Source organism: Parasteatoda tepidariorum, chromosome 10 (assembly GCF_982258835.1).
Source record: "Parasteatoda tepidariorum strain Cologne lab strain chromosome 10, Ptep-v5.0, whole genome shotgun sequence".
Classification (NCBI taxonomy): Eukaryota; Metazoa; Arthropoda; class Arachnida; order Araneae; family Theridiidae; genus Parasteatoda; species Parasteatoda tepidariorum.
In genome coordinates this window covers 32,701,048-32,718,550 of record NC_141764.1, presented here as the reverse complement: position 1 = coordinate 32,718,550, position 17,503 = coordinate 32,701,048, and the positions used below count along the sequence as shown (strand labels likewise).

Below are 17,503 nucleotides of genomic sequence, written 5' to 3'. Positions count from 1 at the left end.
CTTATATACCAGTGAATTGTAATTGAATAATTGTAGTGGTAGACGCTCTACAGTACTCCTCCAACAGAATTTTATCTGTGATAGAATTCGATGATTGGATATCACTAGTTCATTCATGGCTGTTTTTGAGAGAGTGGGCGTGATCGCTTCTGTGCTGCTATTAGCAATCAAGTGTGTACTGGCCCTTGTTGTGTGTGACTGAAACTGAATAGCAACAGATTGAGGAGGACAATGTCGCAGTCATAAATAGTGCAATGTTAAGTTAAGTGAGCAATGAGGATCATTGATCGAAGTAGGCGTGTTCAAATCAAAGTGTGCACGTTTGTCCTTGTAGGCATGATCAGATAACGTCCGCAGGTCACTAATTTGGGGAGAATATTACAGACAATGTCAACCTTCATCTATGAAAAGGTACCCTAATATATAATTTGAGTCAACATGTCTTATACACTAGTGAATTGGAATAGAATAAATTGTAGTGGTCTACATGCTACAATATAACGTTACACTACATAAAATTACACATTACCTTAATTAATTAAAGTTAAGAAATTTAACAATCATAATAATAAAGATCTGAGGATGCCATTTAAATAATAAAATTTACATAGTATATTAATTTCAAATTAAATTTTTTATTAACTTAGATTAACTACAATCATTAATTAATGCCGCAAAATTGTCAATAAATATTTATCTAAGAACTTTGAAACTTGACCTATTAAAAGAATATGCATTATAAGTGAATAAGTACCTGAAATTTAGTAAGCTCTTGAACAAATGAATTACAGGATTTTTGCATAAGTTCAAAAAACTGATCCTGTTGAGCATCCTTATTTTTTTCAAGGAATCCTGTTATTGCATATACAACATCTCCAGCATAATGCTTAATCGCAAACTCAGATTCCCAACGTCGCCTGTCATCACCTTTAACATAGTTTTTTAGCCCATCAAATTCCTGGTGTAGCTTTGTAACATATGTCAAATCAGTACCCTGAAAAATACAAAATAAGTGTTTAGTTTATGAAGAAAAAAAACATTTTTCTATTAAGTAAATGCAAATAATAAATTTTTCTATATTTAGTGAATTACAACTAATTTATTTTTTGGGAACAATTTTTTTAATACAAGTAATTAAAGACCTAACAATTTTTACAACATAACAAAAATATTCCAATGTGGTAAAGAACAAATATTTTAATTTTTGAGCGAGAAATGAAGAGCAAAAGAAAGCTAATTGAAAAGTTCAATCTTTCCTAAAGAGAACAATTATTTCCTACAATGCCAAAGCAAATATTTTTGTTAATGTCTTTGTTTACATAACTTAAAAGAGCCAGTGGCTAAAAGTATTGATTAAACAAAAAGTCTTGAAGTTTGAAAATGCATTTTAATTATTTTTTATGAGTTTTCTTAGTCATGAACTTTTCTTATATCATTTAAACTTATATTTTATTGAAAAGGATTTATCTTTTTTATATTATCAAGTAACATTAAAAGTGCTTATTTCTTTTAATGTTATTAGATATTCCCAGCTGCTTATTAAACGTAACAACAAGTCATTTATTACTTACAGCTAAATTTTTGAAAGTAAAATAAAAGAAATGAAAACACTTTACTTTATTCAAATGGATCTTAAAAATTTAAATTATTTTCTTAATCATACAATAAACTTTTAACAAAATACAAGAAGTCTCCAAACAACTAGACAAAATGCAAAAGAAGATAATAAATAAAATATTTCTTATTATAGCAAATAGATGCAACAATACATATAGATACAGGACAGCTCTATGGTTTTGAATCAAAGAAAAATATACCAAACAAATTGAACAACTGAGATTCAATGTTATTTTTTGCTTATCTTAACTATTAAGTGGTTTTTTTGAGAAATAAAAAATTGAATTTAAGTAGTAATTTAAAATAAAGTTGAACATTAAAAAAAAGACTGAATACTGAATAGTTCACATAAAATTAGTTTAAATGCCACAAGTTTAAATGCCAACTTAATTATTTTTTTATTATGTCTCAAATTAAAAACAACAAATATTTTTTTTCAGCACCTCATGATTTTTAGATGTTTTGCATCATTTTAAGGAAAAATAAATATCGATGAATTAAACGTATCGAACACAGACATTGGGGGTAAAAATACATGCATAGTGCACCCCCCCCCAAAAAAAAAGGATCATCCTGAATAACTTTTGATTTTATGATTGGATCTCACGTTCTAGGACTCAATCTTTACGGTCCGAGGGATGACCTCAAATATGCTAATTAATTAGTACCACCGATATTTTAAATTACGAATCACACACAGAAAACTTAATAAATATCTTTTTTTTTGTTGTTGAAGGATTCAGTTTTCTGATAAAAAAAATATAGGGGGTAGCTGTAATCTGGGAAAGTCCCCATAGTTTGATCAGAAGAGCAATTCAAAGTTTGGATCCATTAATGTCAATTTTACTTTTTGCGTATTTAGCCATTACTAGAGTATTTTTGAAGAGAAATAAAAAAAATTTTGAACACTATTAAAAAATTCGTTTATCCAAAGATAATGTAAAAAATACGTTTTGGTAAATATTTATTATTTTTTATTATTTTATTTAGTAATAGCCGAAAAAGTTTTGAATTGTATGGTATACAATTTTTTTTACATCATTTTAAAGGAATTAATTTTACATGGCAAAATCCAACATTTGAGTGAAATCGGTAGAATAGTTTCTGAAAAATCAAATTTTTGAAAAGTCGTACATTTAAAATAAAATTTTTTAGAAACTATTCGACCAATTTTGATCAAATTTTGTATTTTGCTATTTAAATTTGCATTCTTAAAATGATGCAAAAAGTTGCATGCCTTACACTTTAAAACTTTTTTGACTATTATTAAATAAAATAATAAATATTTACTAATCTTAATTTTTTGCATGGAATGATCTTTAGATAAATAAATTTTGTAACTGCGCGAAAAAAATTTCAATTTAAAAAATTTTTCAATCAAGTTATCAAGATATGGCCAAATACGCAAAAAGTAAAATTAACATTAAGAGGTCCAAACTTTGAATCACTCTCCTGACCAAACTATGGGGACCATATTTCCCAGATTGCAGATTATTTTAAGGGTCAAAAATTAAATCAGTTGGAAAAAAAAAAGTTATGTTCATTTAGAGAAAGTAAGTTTTTGTATCTGATTTTGTAATTTAATATACACTAATTTATCGTAATAATTTACTTTTAAGATACTGAAATTATACTTAACTTTAAGATACTGTATGCGATATTATTACATTAAGATTTACTACAGATAGGCTGCAGCATTTTATCTGGATATACTAGCTATAAATAAAAAATTTCGGAAAATTATTCGAAAATAATTTTTTAAAATGTGTAAAAAGGGGACATTTGTAAATATTACTTTTAGAAACAATATTTTATGGCAAGATAAATTATAGTTTTTATAAAAAAAAATTTTTCTTTAATTTTTTCTTCATTGGTTTAATTGTAGTCATTTGTTTGGTTGTTGATTTTATTACATTTAGGTTAGAGCTAGTTTATGGAAAAATAACAAATGATGGAAAAATAAAAAATGATGGAAAAATAAAAAATGATGGAAAAATAACAAATGATACTTACCCCAGGCATTCGACATTCTTCAGAAAGTAATCTCAAAACACATTTAGGAGGCTGTAAAAACAGCACATTTTAGTTTCAAACATTAAATTTAGTGATAAAATATAAATATTGTATAAAATTTACACAATTTTGTGGAAATTTTATATCATTTATCATTATTCATATCATTTTAAAATTAAAAAAGCAAAATAAGTACTTTTTCCAACAGTTCTAAGCATGGAGTATTATCTGTAAATGTAATGTGATCATAAACAATTCCTTCTTCTTGATACTAAAATGAAAAATATAAAATTATTAATAAAAACATGAATTGGACAAAATGAAAAAAACATTCTAGAGATTTGAATCAAATAATTAATTATTAATTTGTTACTTAAATCATAAACTAGTGACTTCTGTTTTGAGTCAATAGTTTATGATTTAAATAACAAATTGATAATTTGAGCAATGGGTAGATGATTTAAATCACAGCACTGAGTAAAAAATTCAAGCAAATGGTTTCAATCACAAGTAAAATCAATATTTAAATATAAGTTTAAAAGAAAGTTTCATATCACTAACGGAATCAATTATTAAAGTGACAAATCAACTCCACTATACAAAAGAAAAAAAACCAATAACTTGATTTGAAAATCTAATCAATGATTCAATCAACAATGAGTTACAGTGATTTAAATTTACCAGTCAAAATAATTGAAGAAACTAATATCGTTCATTAAACTCAAACCCACAGATTCAAATCATTGGTACAGTACTAAACTGTCTATATAGCATAGTTAAAAACATTTTTTTCTCAATTTATTTTGAAGTACTTAAAAAAATTTCACTTACAATTTGTTGTTCCAAGGCAAAAACATAGTGGTTAAAAAATTTATGGAGTTTCTCATTTGTGTAATTTATGCAGAGTTGTTCAAAGCTATTTACCTGAAGAAAAAAAAGAAAATTATTCAGTCGTAAACCATAAGTATTCAATCCCATTAATTTTCTAAAACCAAGCAATTGTTTACAAATTAACAAAACCTATAAAAATTAAACACACTCACATGAAAGTTCTCAAAACCAAAAATATCGAGAACACCTAAAAATCGTTCACTATCTTGGCCAGGATTTGTACAAGTGTTTATGTAATTGACTATCCATGCAAACGTACGAGAGTACAGAGCTTTTGCCATAGCATGCCTATTTTCCCGTGCCTAGAAAGAGAAAATAATAGTTAGTTTAAAAGTAGCCAACATGTTTCAATTAAAGGAGTTAAGAATTGTTAAAATTCTTATAAATAAAAGAGTTCATCATGATACCAAATGTGAAAAGTATAAGTCACTTCTGCATTTAAATTTTGCATGACTTAGCTTGGAAAGTTTTTAACTTTTGCACAAACAAAAATATAAGTTCACTAGGCAGATATAAATGCATACAAATAAATACAATTTTAATTACCTTATAGGTAGTCAATGCAATAATTCCTCTAAAAACATTTTTATGTAATTAATAAAAGAATTAAACAATAAACTGTGTTAGAGTATTGTTATGTAGTATGTATTACAATTTGATAGACTAATATAAATATGCCCATATACTAAAAAAGTACAGAAAAAATTAATAAAATTAATAAACATAAAATAGCATCAGGTTTTAATTACAACAAATATTAAGTAAATTAAATGACAAAAAGTAAATTAAATTTTACTTAAATATCATTATGAAATTGAATTTATAATGATTTATTAAAAACTGATAATACTTCAATAAATGCATGAAAAAGTGAAGTTTGCAAAACGTATTAAATTAAATTATGTCAGGTTGCATAACACCTGTTGTAAAAGTAAAGTTTGGAGTCTGATTTAAGAGAAAATAACAAAACTTCATGATCAGTAACTTTTAATTTTTAAACTAATGATCAAAAAAATATATTTATATGCGATTTCACTTCTAACTGAGTTCCATTAAAGCTTCTGATGTAAATAACAAAACAAAATACTTTGCTAACTGCCACCAATTTTTACTAAAAATTTACTCATGGCATACAATTTTTTTGATTTTGAGGGTAACAAAATTAAAATTCAATGCTACTACTGTTCTCAAAATGTGCGACACATAGGGAGAAAATAATCCCCTATCATCAAAATTTGTAGATTTTGATCAATCCCAGTTTCTGAAACTAATTTTTAAAAAAAATGTTTTTAAATGATTACCTAGAAAATAAAATATGATAAAAGAAACAAGATGTTCATAGCTATAGCTCAAAGTTAATAAACTTTTTATCCAAGTTACTTTGTAAAAATAGCACTGACTTCCCAAAAGTTTTTAAATTGATAACAACTTAATTTTATATTTATTCATTAAAATTGTAAGTTTTACTAAGTGTTCAAAATATAACTTTTCATATAAAAAAATATATATCATTTTGAAAAATCTCAATTTTTTTTTCTTTTTTAATTCAACTAACCTATAACAATAAGTTTTGTGAGATCGAGTAAGATGAATTTATAGTTAGGTTAAAGTCAGATCAGATTTTCAAAAAAAGAAGAAAAAAACTAAAAAATGGAGGGGAAAAAACTAACATTTATTTGACACATTTTTTTAACAGCAATTTAAACAGCCATTTCAAAATGAGCACTGTTTAAAAAGTACATTCACAAACTTTCTATCAGTAGTGTAGATTTTTCTACAACCATCAAATTGTAATAATAACTAATACGATTCCTATAAGTATATAATTGTGCTAAAATTCATACATCTTTCAAATCACAATAACTAATGTAATTTATAATTAATTCATATGAGAGTAACAATCTAAGAATGTATCTTATATAGAGTATCTATAGATTATCTCTGCACATTTTATGCAACTTTCAAATCAAAATAATGTCATCTATAAACAATTCAGTAATATGTGTCTTATTATAAAAGAAATAATGGAGCATTCAAGATAAAAATTAAACAAGCTGAATGATCTATTTTTAGTATACTTTTTCAAAGAAATATATTAATAGCCTGGAACAGAACAACAAGCCCAAACTTTAAATCAATGAACAGAACTGTAATGAACAACTTGTATTTTTACCAGGGTTGGCCAAATTCATGATTTTTTTATATTTAAATCAGATTTTTTACTTTTTTTTAAATATTTTTTTTTTCATATTTACAAGCCAAATCATCTGATAAAATATATTAACAATACTTAATATTATTAAAAAACAATAATACCGCTAAAATAGTTGATATTTCTAACCAAAATGCTTCAAAAATTATTATTTATTACAAACTTATCACTGAATATAAATAAAATTACTGTTATTTTTTCAAGTTAAGCATCCTAAAATTTTAAAGACAGGGAGACAAATTGTGAGCTAAATATTTAAGGAAGAGTAAATTAGTTTAGATCAGAATAGATTAGAAAATAAATTATTGTAAGTTTCTCTGGGCCAAATAAGTCTTTCTTCAACATTGCTAAAACACAAATTACGTATTCAATATATTTTAAAAAGCACTTAAAGTATTCAAATAAACATAAACTAATTGGGTGCAAAATGAAATATATTTATTACTAGCAAATTATTTTACACACAGCTAATGGAAAATTACAATTTAACAGTTTAATATTACTCTTATCCATTTTAAGTCACTAATTTTATTTAGTTATTAGTCTATTTTGAAATATAATAATTTGTATATAATCTAATAATTTACCCTTTTTATAATATAATATAATATAATATAATATAATATAATATAATATAATATAATATAATATAATATAATATAACATAATAAAACACAATTTACCTTTTTGAAAAAATAATTTACTCCTTTAAATGAACATACTAAATAGGTATAATAATATAAATAGACTAAATAGGTATAATTGAAATATGTTTATTACCGGCCAATTATTTTATGCACATGTAATGGAAAATTATTTTTTAACAATTTAATGTTTTTTTATCCACTTTTAGGCTCTAATTTTATTTATTTATTAGTTCGATTTTGAAATATAATTAATTATTTACCCCTTTATTATGTCATAGAATAAAACATTCATTATCAATGAAATCAGACTTTACAAAGAATCACACACTAAAGAATATATTTGTAAAAAAAATTTTAACTTAATGCTTTATTTTTTTAAAAAATCAATTGGTTTAATTAAATGAATGGTTTTCCTTTTAAAAAAAAGCAGTTGATTTAAATCGATGAATTAAATCAATGATTTTAAAAAAATCGATTGGTTTAAATCAATGGTTTTCTTTTTAAAAAAAAGCAGTTGATTTAAAAAAATATCCAATGATTTGAATAGCAATTTCAATCATTATTTACCAACCCTGATTTTTTCAATATGATAAATGGATGGATACAACTGAACAAAATGAAACTAACTTACCTCACTAAGTTTCAAAGGTATTTCAGTAACATTACCACGGACGTTTATCTGCCTTTGGAGGGAAACCTGAGTTAATTCGTCTGGCATTAGTCCTAGAAGAGTGGCAACAGTCATGACAATTTCTTGGTCATCTGCCGTTAAACTACTTTTTTCACCGTCCACATCCTGGAAATTGAGATTTCCAAGCCACAAAATAGAACTAAGTACACTAAAAATGCCATCACACATTTCAGTTGGCACATTAAGCACTGACATTGCGAGTCTAAGAGCATCAAACATTGAAGCATCTTCAACACCTTCAATTTTGAAACAGTTGCTTTGGTTGAGGTAAGTATAGGATTCGGCACTGCCAATCATGAATTGTTCTCTTAAGTCCCTATTACGTTGTGCACCAGCAACAAGTTGGTAGAACACGTGGTAATTCCTTTCACCCGGTGACTGGAATGTAATTCGAGATTGTTCGAGTAAGTAGTCTTGAATGATGCATCCTTTGATTTGGTACCTCGCGTCAAAACACACTTGAATAAATTTACCAAACCGACTGGAGTTGTCATTTCTAACAGTTTTTGCATTGCCTACGAAAAGAAAAAATAAATAAATTTCTTTGTGTTCAGTGCCTGCCATTGGAGAAAAAAAAAATTTAAAAAAATAAATTTCTTTGTGTTAAGTGTACTTCAAGTTCATAACTACTAATTTAAGCAAAACAGTAAACTGCAAATGACAACAGCAAATATAATATGATACATATATACACATTTGATAGTATATATGTTCATATTTGGAATTACATGTAACACCATGATATGCATGCATTAGTTTTAAATATATTATTATATATGCATTTATTAACATAGTATATATATAGTGTGCAAAAGAAAAGAACAAACCACCCTGAATAATATGTCATCAAATGATCAGATCTTCAAGTTCCAGACTCAATTGCAATAGCTTGAGGGGGTGACCTCAAATATGTTAATTAGTGCAGACGACAATTTAAGTTACGAAATCAAACACAAAAACTTGCTTTCTCTGAATAAACATACTGAAATAAAAAAGTCGTATTTTTAAAATCCCATATTTCTCAGGGACAATATTATAGACAATGTAAACAAATATCTCAGGAACTATCAGACTGATTTTGCACAAATTCTATATTTTACTACGCAAAATTACATTTTTTTAAATAATTAAAAAAAATATTTATACCTTACAATTCAAATTTTTTTTCGGCTCCTAAATAAGATAATTATTAAATAAAATAATAACAAGTTAATAAATGTTTACTAAAAGTTATTTTTTGAATGGAATAATTTTTGAATGAACAAATTTTATAATTGTGTGGGAAAAAAATTTCTATTTGCTGAAAAAGTTTTCGAGATAAGGTGAAATACGTAACTAATATTAAGGAGTCTAAACTTTGGACCACTCTCATGATCAAACTATTAGGACTATATTTCTCAGATAGTGGTTTGTCCCTATAATTTGGGATTTAGAAATCCGAACCCATTCCAAAAAAAGGCATGTTTATTCAGTGAAAGCAATTTTTTGTGTCTGAAAAAACCCAAAATATTGCTTAATTAGCACATTTGAGGTCACCTCTTTGAACCATTAAGATTGAGTCCTAGAACGTGAAGATCCGATCATCAGATCAAAAGTTATTCAGGGTGATCCGTTTTTTATTTTGTGCACTGCATATATTTACATACATGTAATATCATTATGTACATACATAATTAGATACACATATTATTATACACACATTTACATACATAGTATATGTACGTTCATGTAATATTTTCTATTTCATAATTTTTGAATTTGTTTTTTCTAGCGCTTTTTTTAAAAAAAAAATCTATGATTAAAAGACAGTTATAACATGCTAAAACATGCAAATACCACCCTTACTCTCCAGGACAATTTGAATAAAAACACTCATCAGTAAAAGCAAATGGTGATTGGTGTCTCATTCATTTTAATTGACATTTTAATTTTTTATAATCGTCATTACATTCTAATTGAAGATATTCATCATAAAGCACATAGGTTAGCAAATATTTAGTAGTTGATAATTAACTAAGACAGACAGAGTGTTTCGCAAAGACCACCATTAGTGTATAGTTTTCAAAAACCTTTTTGAAAATTGAATAAATTATCTGTATACAAACATTGGGAACAATATTGCAGCGAGGAAGAAAAAAAAACTTTATAAAATTTTATAAAATTCAGTAAATGAATTTAAAATGTGCTGCAAAATACCTAAGTGCATTGTAACATATAAAGTAAAAAAAGTTTCCATAAACTGAATCCAACAAACATAAAAGTATAACAAGTTGAAGAAGAAAAAATACTAAAATCAGACATTTTGTTGTTCACATTATGAAACCCCGAATAGTTAACTAGAAAGGTAAGTTAAAAATATCAGAAAATTATATTTTCTAGAGGAACCAGAAAATCAATTAAAAGTCTTTAATTTTCATCCTCTATCAATTTAAACTAATTTTAATACTTTTAAACCTATTATCCTAAATAGCGATTTTTCTTACTTACTTTTTTATACTTTGGTAATTTGTACTCACTTTTCAGGACTACTTTTTTTAAACTTAAATTCTTAAGATAAATGTATTAAGGGCTGGGATTACAAAACACCCTGCACATAAGCAACAGTTTTTACACCATTAAGAAATTTTATAAAATTCAGTAAATGAATTTAAAATGTGCTGCAAAATACCTAAGTGCATTGTAACATATAAAGTAAAAAAAGTTTCCATAAACTGAATCCAACAAACATAAAAGTATAACAAGTTTAAGAAGAAAAAATACTAAAATCAGACATTTTGTTGTTGTTGCTAATCCTTTGGGGTGAGATAAAGTCAGAAGACAAGATTCATAAGCTCATCGACACTCATGTCAAGTACAATGGAGTCAGATAGAAATAATCCATATAATACTCACCAAATGCTTCTAATATAGTGTTGGCTTCTAAGATCTGCTGCTCGATCCACGTTGATACATTTGTTGTCACAGTACATAGATATTGAAGGATAAACTTCGTAGTTTCAGTCTTAAATTATAAATAGAAGTGTCATCAGCATTATTATTTAGAAAATAAAAGTTTACAAAAAATAACAAAAATAACAATTGAATATATATATATATATATATATATATATATATATATATATATATATATACATTTTTTTTTAAATAACCTTTTCTAACTAAGCTGTGTTGTGCGCAGCCAAATTATCCAAAAAAAAAAAAAACGCACCTTTTAAGCACTTTTCAAGCACTCAAAAGTACTTTCAAGCACTTTAAAAAAAATATCATAATTAGGCAGGGTTGGAAAGTTTTTGACAATAGACGGTTTTATCTTGTTTTAACCGTCATGTCAAAAAAAAACCTTTTTACACTGTTTTTGACAATTGTCAAAAATCCTGAAATTTTTAAACATATAAAACGAATGTCGTTTTTATACGCTACGGATTGACTTATACACCGAAATAGATTGGGATTGAATTAATTATGAAAACGTTGAATAGAACATTGTGAACTGTATCTTTTTGCATAATTCGAAGCAAAAATCAACATAGTAAAGGAAAAATATTATTTTCAAAAAGGGAAAATTAAGCACTTTTTAAAAACTCTCAATGAAAAAAGGGCTTTCAAAAATCGAAAATAAGCACCTTTAAGCACTTTTTAAAAACACTACGCACCCTGAGCAACACAATTTTGATAGATTCTTTTGTAGTTGTTGTCTCTCTATCCATTGCTAAATATTTCCGAAAGATGTATTCTTTCAAATTCTCTTTTTAGTTTGCATAGGATTTATTTATTTATTTTTTACGTAGAACAAACATGGCAATTCTGCTTTTTGATTAACTACCATTATAAGCGTGGTTTTCACGCTTATTTTTGGAAACAAACTTTTTATAATAAATCTTTTGAAATTTTCTTTCTTTAAAATTCTCTTTTTAGTTTATACGCAGAGTTCGTGATTTTTGAAAAAAATTTTTGAAAAAAAAATCAGATTTTTTTTTATTTAAATACACTGTAAGAGCTTTGATTTATGACAAAAAAAATTTATAAACGTTTAATAAAAATTAAATTAATTTTAAAATTACAAAATAAGAATATTTTAGAAGCTCTAAGTACCTAAAACAATTTTTCCTTATAATACGTAGCTTTGAATGCATAGTAACCATTTTGAAACAAATGCATGATTGAAATTTAAAGACTAGATGAAATAGAGAATTTAAAGAATGCCTTAACTATTAAAACAAAGTTTCAACTATCAAACCATAATTTTAATTTAAAATTGTGATTTCTTTTTTTTTCTCTTCAATTTTAAAATGACAAAATAAATGTAACAGATTGTGTTTATAAATCCAGTCATTCATCAAAAAATAAATAAATATTTAATCTATGTATTTTTATATTAAAATATTCATTTTTAATCCTATAACAAAATAAATAAGTTAAGCTAACAAAAATTTTAGAAAATCTATGAACTCTAAAAAAAAAATCACAAAATTTCTTTATAGGAAATCTGATAATTTCAAAGATACTGTAAATATATTATGAGAAAAAAAATACTTAAATGTTTACTTTAATTTTAATTTAGGATTTTTAAAAATGTAATTTCAAATGTGTTGGAATTTAACACATACCAAGAAAGAGAGCAATTTCGTTAACTAAAATTAATTATATATATAACAAAATCAGTTAATTTAAATCGATGATTTTTCTAAAAAAATAATTTGATTTAAATCAACAAACCCTGTTAATAAGAGAATTTTTTGCTTTTACTTCTGACAAACATGGCGATTGTGCTTTTCATAGAATGTTTTTTGGTTAACTATCATTATCATTGTGGTTTTTACGCTTATTTTCTATGAGACAAACCTTTTATGAGAAACCATGGTTAAGAGGTAGGTTAATAGCACAAGCAGAAAGAAAAAAAATTTTAAATTTCATAGCTCATTTCTTATATAAAAAAAAGTAAAACTTATTTTAAATTGGGAATGAGTTTTAAAAATATATCTTTGATCCAAACAAAACACACACAAAATAAGCGAAAAATAATTTAAGAGAAAAGAGTTGAATAAAAGCAAATTTATATTTGTTGTCGAAAAAAATACAATAATGTTTGATAGATAATATATAAGGAACTACAATCAAATTCATAGCAATCTTCCTTAAATTTAAGGCAGGGTATTTATTTATTGTGTCAACTTTTATTCCATCACTTTATTTGTCTTAGCATACAAATAGAGGGAAGAAATAAAACGAACACATTTTGTGTGATTTAAGTTTCGAATGTATACAAAGCAAACACTTTATCATGACTTAGACAAACTGTTTTCCTTCGCAAAAATCTTTTAGGGAAATTTATTTTCTTAGAAAACAATTTTCCTTCGCAAAAATCTTTTAGGGAAATTTATTTTCTCTTTCCTCCAACTATCTTAATGTTTAATATTTTTTTTAAAACAATATTATTTGTTTTATTTATTTAAAATATACCTTAACTTTTCTGTGAACTATAGATAAGTCGTGATAAAAGATTGCATTTATCTTCCGCGTTTTTAGGCATTTCAAATGTACTTTGAAAACAGTAAAATATATTTTAAGTTGAAAAATTACAGTTAGTAGTGTTCTTAAAAAATTATTACTTCATCCATGCTATCAGAGAATTATAAAATAAAATTTAAATGTTAAAAAACTTAGAAAAATATCATCTAAATGTTAAAAAACTTAGAAAAATATCAAAAAATTAAAAAAATTGTGTATAGCTTTAAGCTTAAATAAGACGTGCGTAGGCTTTCTACGCATTCATAAAACAGTTTGCCATGCAATGGTATTTGTTATAGATAATTTTTTTTTTAAAAAAAGGAACGAAAAACCTTATTAAAGCTAAAAAAGTAAACTGTATATCAACAAATGATGTCTCATGGTAGTTCACAAGAAAGTTCTATGCTCACTGCCAAATAAAATTTTGATGTTTAAATATTTATAAAAAAATATCTAAAATGATTTTTAAAAAATTTTGCACAGCTTTAATAAAAGTTTAATTAAGCTGCACATTGGCGTCTATGCATTTCATAAAATAGTGTGCAACACAATGGTATTCGTTACAGATACTTTATTTCTTTAAAAAAAATGAAAGAAACAGTTCTAGTTCATTAAAAAGTTCTATGCTCATTGCTAAACTGCCTTTAAAATATTTAATAAATGTTATTATGTGAAATTTTTATAATCCTATTAAATACAACAAACTTTTTAAATACAACAAAAACACATATTCACTTTCAACATAAATTAACTACATTAATTAACTATGTTAATTAACTCTAATTAACTGTGTTAATATATATTAACTGTGTTAATATATAACTTAACTATGATAACATATATTAATCATGTCACAATATTAACTTTATATTAACTAATATATTAACTTTTCAACAAAATCACTCTCCAAATAAATTTGATACATAAAACTGAACGAGATAATATGCCAACATTAACTTTCAACATAAATCAATAATGATAACGTATATTAAATTTTCAACAAAAACACTTTTTAACTTAACACAAACACTTATTAAACACAATAAAAACATATAATAACTTTCAACATAAATTAACTATATTAATACAGATTAACTATGTTAATATATAACTTAACTATGATAGCATATATTAACTATGCCAATATATTAACATATATTAACTTTTCAACAAAAACACTGATACATTTGGAGATGTGGCATATCAACTTATCATTATATAATCCCAAGCCCCTCATTTATAAAACTGAACGAGATAACATAGATTCCAACTTGAAATTTTATTTTGACAACAAATTAAAAGATTCAGTAATTTGTTACCTTTCCCGCACCACTTTCACCGCTTATCACACATGCTTGGTTCTCATCTAAAGTTTGGAGACTATTGTAAGCAGCTTCAGCAATGGCAAACACATGGGGATCTTGCTGGCCAATCTTTTTGCCACTGTATTGCAACACCCAATTCTATGACAAGAACAAAATACATAGTTAGACACTCGCTTTAAACTGAAGCAACTTTGCCAGATTTTTTTTTTCTTCTAAAAAAAGATGATTCTGACTCTAAAATCTGGTAGAGATGTTTCAGATGACTGAGTCATCTTGGTTCAGGGGCGGATTAAGCGTACGCGGGGCCCTAGGCCATTCAAATTTTTGGGGCTCTTAGATTAAATTTTTTTCTCGTATATTTTTTATTTATTTATATTTTATCGTATATTTTTTATTTATTTATATTATTAAAAGTATTTACAGATCTTTTCATTTAAGAAAGCATAATTAAAATTAAAATAAATAACAATAAATTAAATCTTACTTTATTTTGTTAAATTAGAACTTAAAAAATTATCGTATTTTATTAATATATATTTGAAATTAATTTTTTTTAATTATTATTTTTCTTAATTTTTTTAAATTCATTTTCAAAAAAAAATTTTTAAGGGGGCCCCTAATCATTGGGGGCCCCCTGGCCTAATGGGTAATCCGCCCCTGGTGGAAAGGAACACAGGGATAACATTTGATCCACTATCAATAATTTTAAAAAAATATATCCTAAGCACGATACTTCCATAAAGTCGTATTTTTATTACTCGAGAATTAATTTCATTCAAATCGCGGATTTTGCTATATATCCTTTGAAGCAGAATTTTTAGTTAACATATCTTTCATACTTTTTTCATTGTTTTGTATAAATTTAGGTCAAAATAAGTGAAAAATATTATATATTTAGCAATTTAATAATTTATGGTTAGGAAAACCAGCATGAAACACTGGTGTTCTTATCTCTGTGTTGAAGATAAAATCTTTCACACACGGCTGACATCCAAACAATAATATTTCAAATTCGCATTTACAACTATTTAGATCTAAGAGAAACAGTTATTCATTATTAAAATGGCTTTAATTTACAAAAATTGATAAATTTTTGAATATGAAGGAAGAAAAAAAATTTCACACTACTTTTTATGGATTTAATATTTTAGTACAAATATAATTCCGATAATCAAACGGATTTTTTTTAGTAATTATTGATTGTTTTTAAAGCAAAATATATTTTTGCTTGTGATTAGAGAGTCTGAAAAAAATAACAAAACGAATATTAAAACAAAAAAATATTAAAACAAAAGGGACAATGGTATTCCATCTGCTTCAAAGGGTTATTGATTATTGGATTTCTTCATTTTGGATTTTGTGCTATACTAATACACATTTATAAAAATTATTTTAAACTTTTTATACCCTTACAATTTAATTTTTTTATCATAATTAAACTCAATAGCAAAATATTTATTGCAAAATATTTTTAGTAAAATATTATTACTAAATAATTATTGAAAATTCTTTGAAATAAAAACATTTATGGAAAAACAGGGTTTACAATTGTGTAGAAGAAGATTTTGATACGCTTAAATAGTTCTAAAGAGATACCATAATAAACAGAAATAAAAATTAACATTAAAAGGGACTCAAACTTACAACCCGCTCACCATTAAGATTACATTATGTGAAAGCCTGATTATTAGATCAAAAAATATTCAACTGTTCCGTTTTTTTTTTGTGCACTAGGTCTATAATTATTACGCACATTAAAAATATTAGGGGGACAGGAAAGTAATGTCGTTTCTTTAGTCTTAAAAACCAATTCATTATTTTCGATTCATTTTCGATCCGGCATTGAAGGGTTGTTGCTAACGAGGGTGAATATTGATTAGAAATACGAGGATGAATATTGATTAAAAATAAAATCGTGATAACAAACATCAAATGCTTTCCGGTCCCCTTAATATAATTTTGTAAAGTTTGGGTAATAAGATAAACTTCTATTAGCACCATATTTAATTACCACTTACACCAAATAATGTCCCATTACAACAAAATAAAAATCAACTTTGAACTATTATTGTAAGAAAAATATACATACCGTTTCATAAATCGGCAGCTCTTTGTATGGGTTCACTGCAACTAAAATTGTGCCAGTATAGGTCTAATTAAACGTTAAGAAAAAAAATCAATTTTGAAGATGCAGTAATATATAAAAATATTTCAAAAATAAGTTTAAAATATGAACAACATGAATATAATATAACATGATAAAAATTTACATAAAATACAATCTTCAATATAGAAAATAAAATAATTTCACTGGTTGTGACTTAACTCTACTGTTTTTAACATCCTTTAATTTATTCAAAATTTGGTCTAATTACGATTTCAAATTTTATTTACATATTTCTTGCATTTTCCCCCCACGCTAGTACGATGTGATTCGTATTAATCAAACATTTTCATTTAAACATAAATTAATATTTCGACATAGTTTGAAATAAATTATACATGAATTTCTTTTTCATTTTAAGTATTTGTGATTTTTACAAATATTTTTTTTTTAATATTCCATGCATTTCTCTCGTTAATACGAAATTAATCATTA

The 17,503-nt window shown here is 25.4% G+C and overlaps 1 protein-coding gene across 4 annotated transcripts in view; it reads right to left on the bottom strand.

Annotated features, from left to right (window-relative positions):
• The window catches only part of Myo81F (unconventional myosin 81F), a 207,695-nt gene that overhangs the window by 51,952 nt on the left and 138,240 nt on the right, over positions 1 to 17,503 (bottom strand). For all 4 annotated transcript variants that reach the window (XM_087153356.1, XM_087153359.1, XM_087153357.1 and 1 more), the window contains exons 3-11: positions 16,994 to 17,056; positions 14,899 to 15,042; positions 10,964 to 11,072; positions 8,012 to 8,586; positions 4,674 to 4,823; positions 4,462 to 4,554; positions 3,827 to 3,901; positions 3,631 to 3,681; positions 755 to 994 (exon numbers count right to left, since the gene is read on the bottom strand). In XM_087153356.1, the coding sequence (XP_087009482.1) occupies positions 755 to 994; positions 3,631 to 3,681; positions 3,827 to 3,901; positions 4,462 to 4,554; positions 4,674 to 4,823; positions 8,012 to 8,586; positions 10,964 to 11,072; positions 14,899 to 15,042; positions 16,994 to 17,056 (1,500 nt within the window). The remainder of the gene's footprint in view (positions 1 to 754; positions 995 to 3,630; positions 3,682 to 3,826; positions 3,902 to 4,461; positions 4,555 to 4,673; positions 4,824 to 8,011; positions 8,587 to 10,963; positions 11,073 to 14,898; positions 15,043 to 16,993; positions 17,057 to 17,503) is intronic.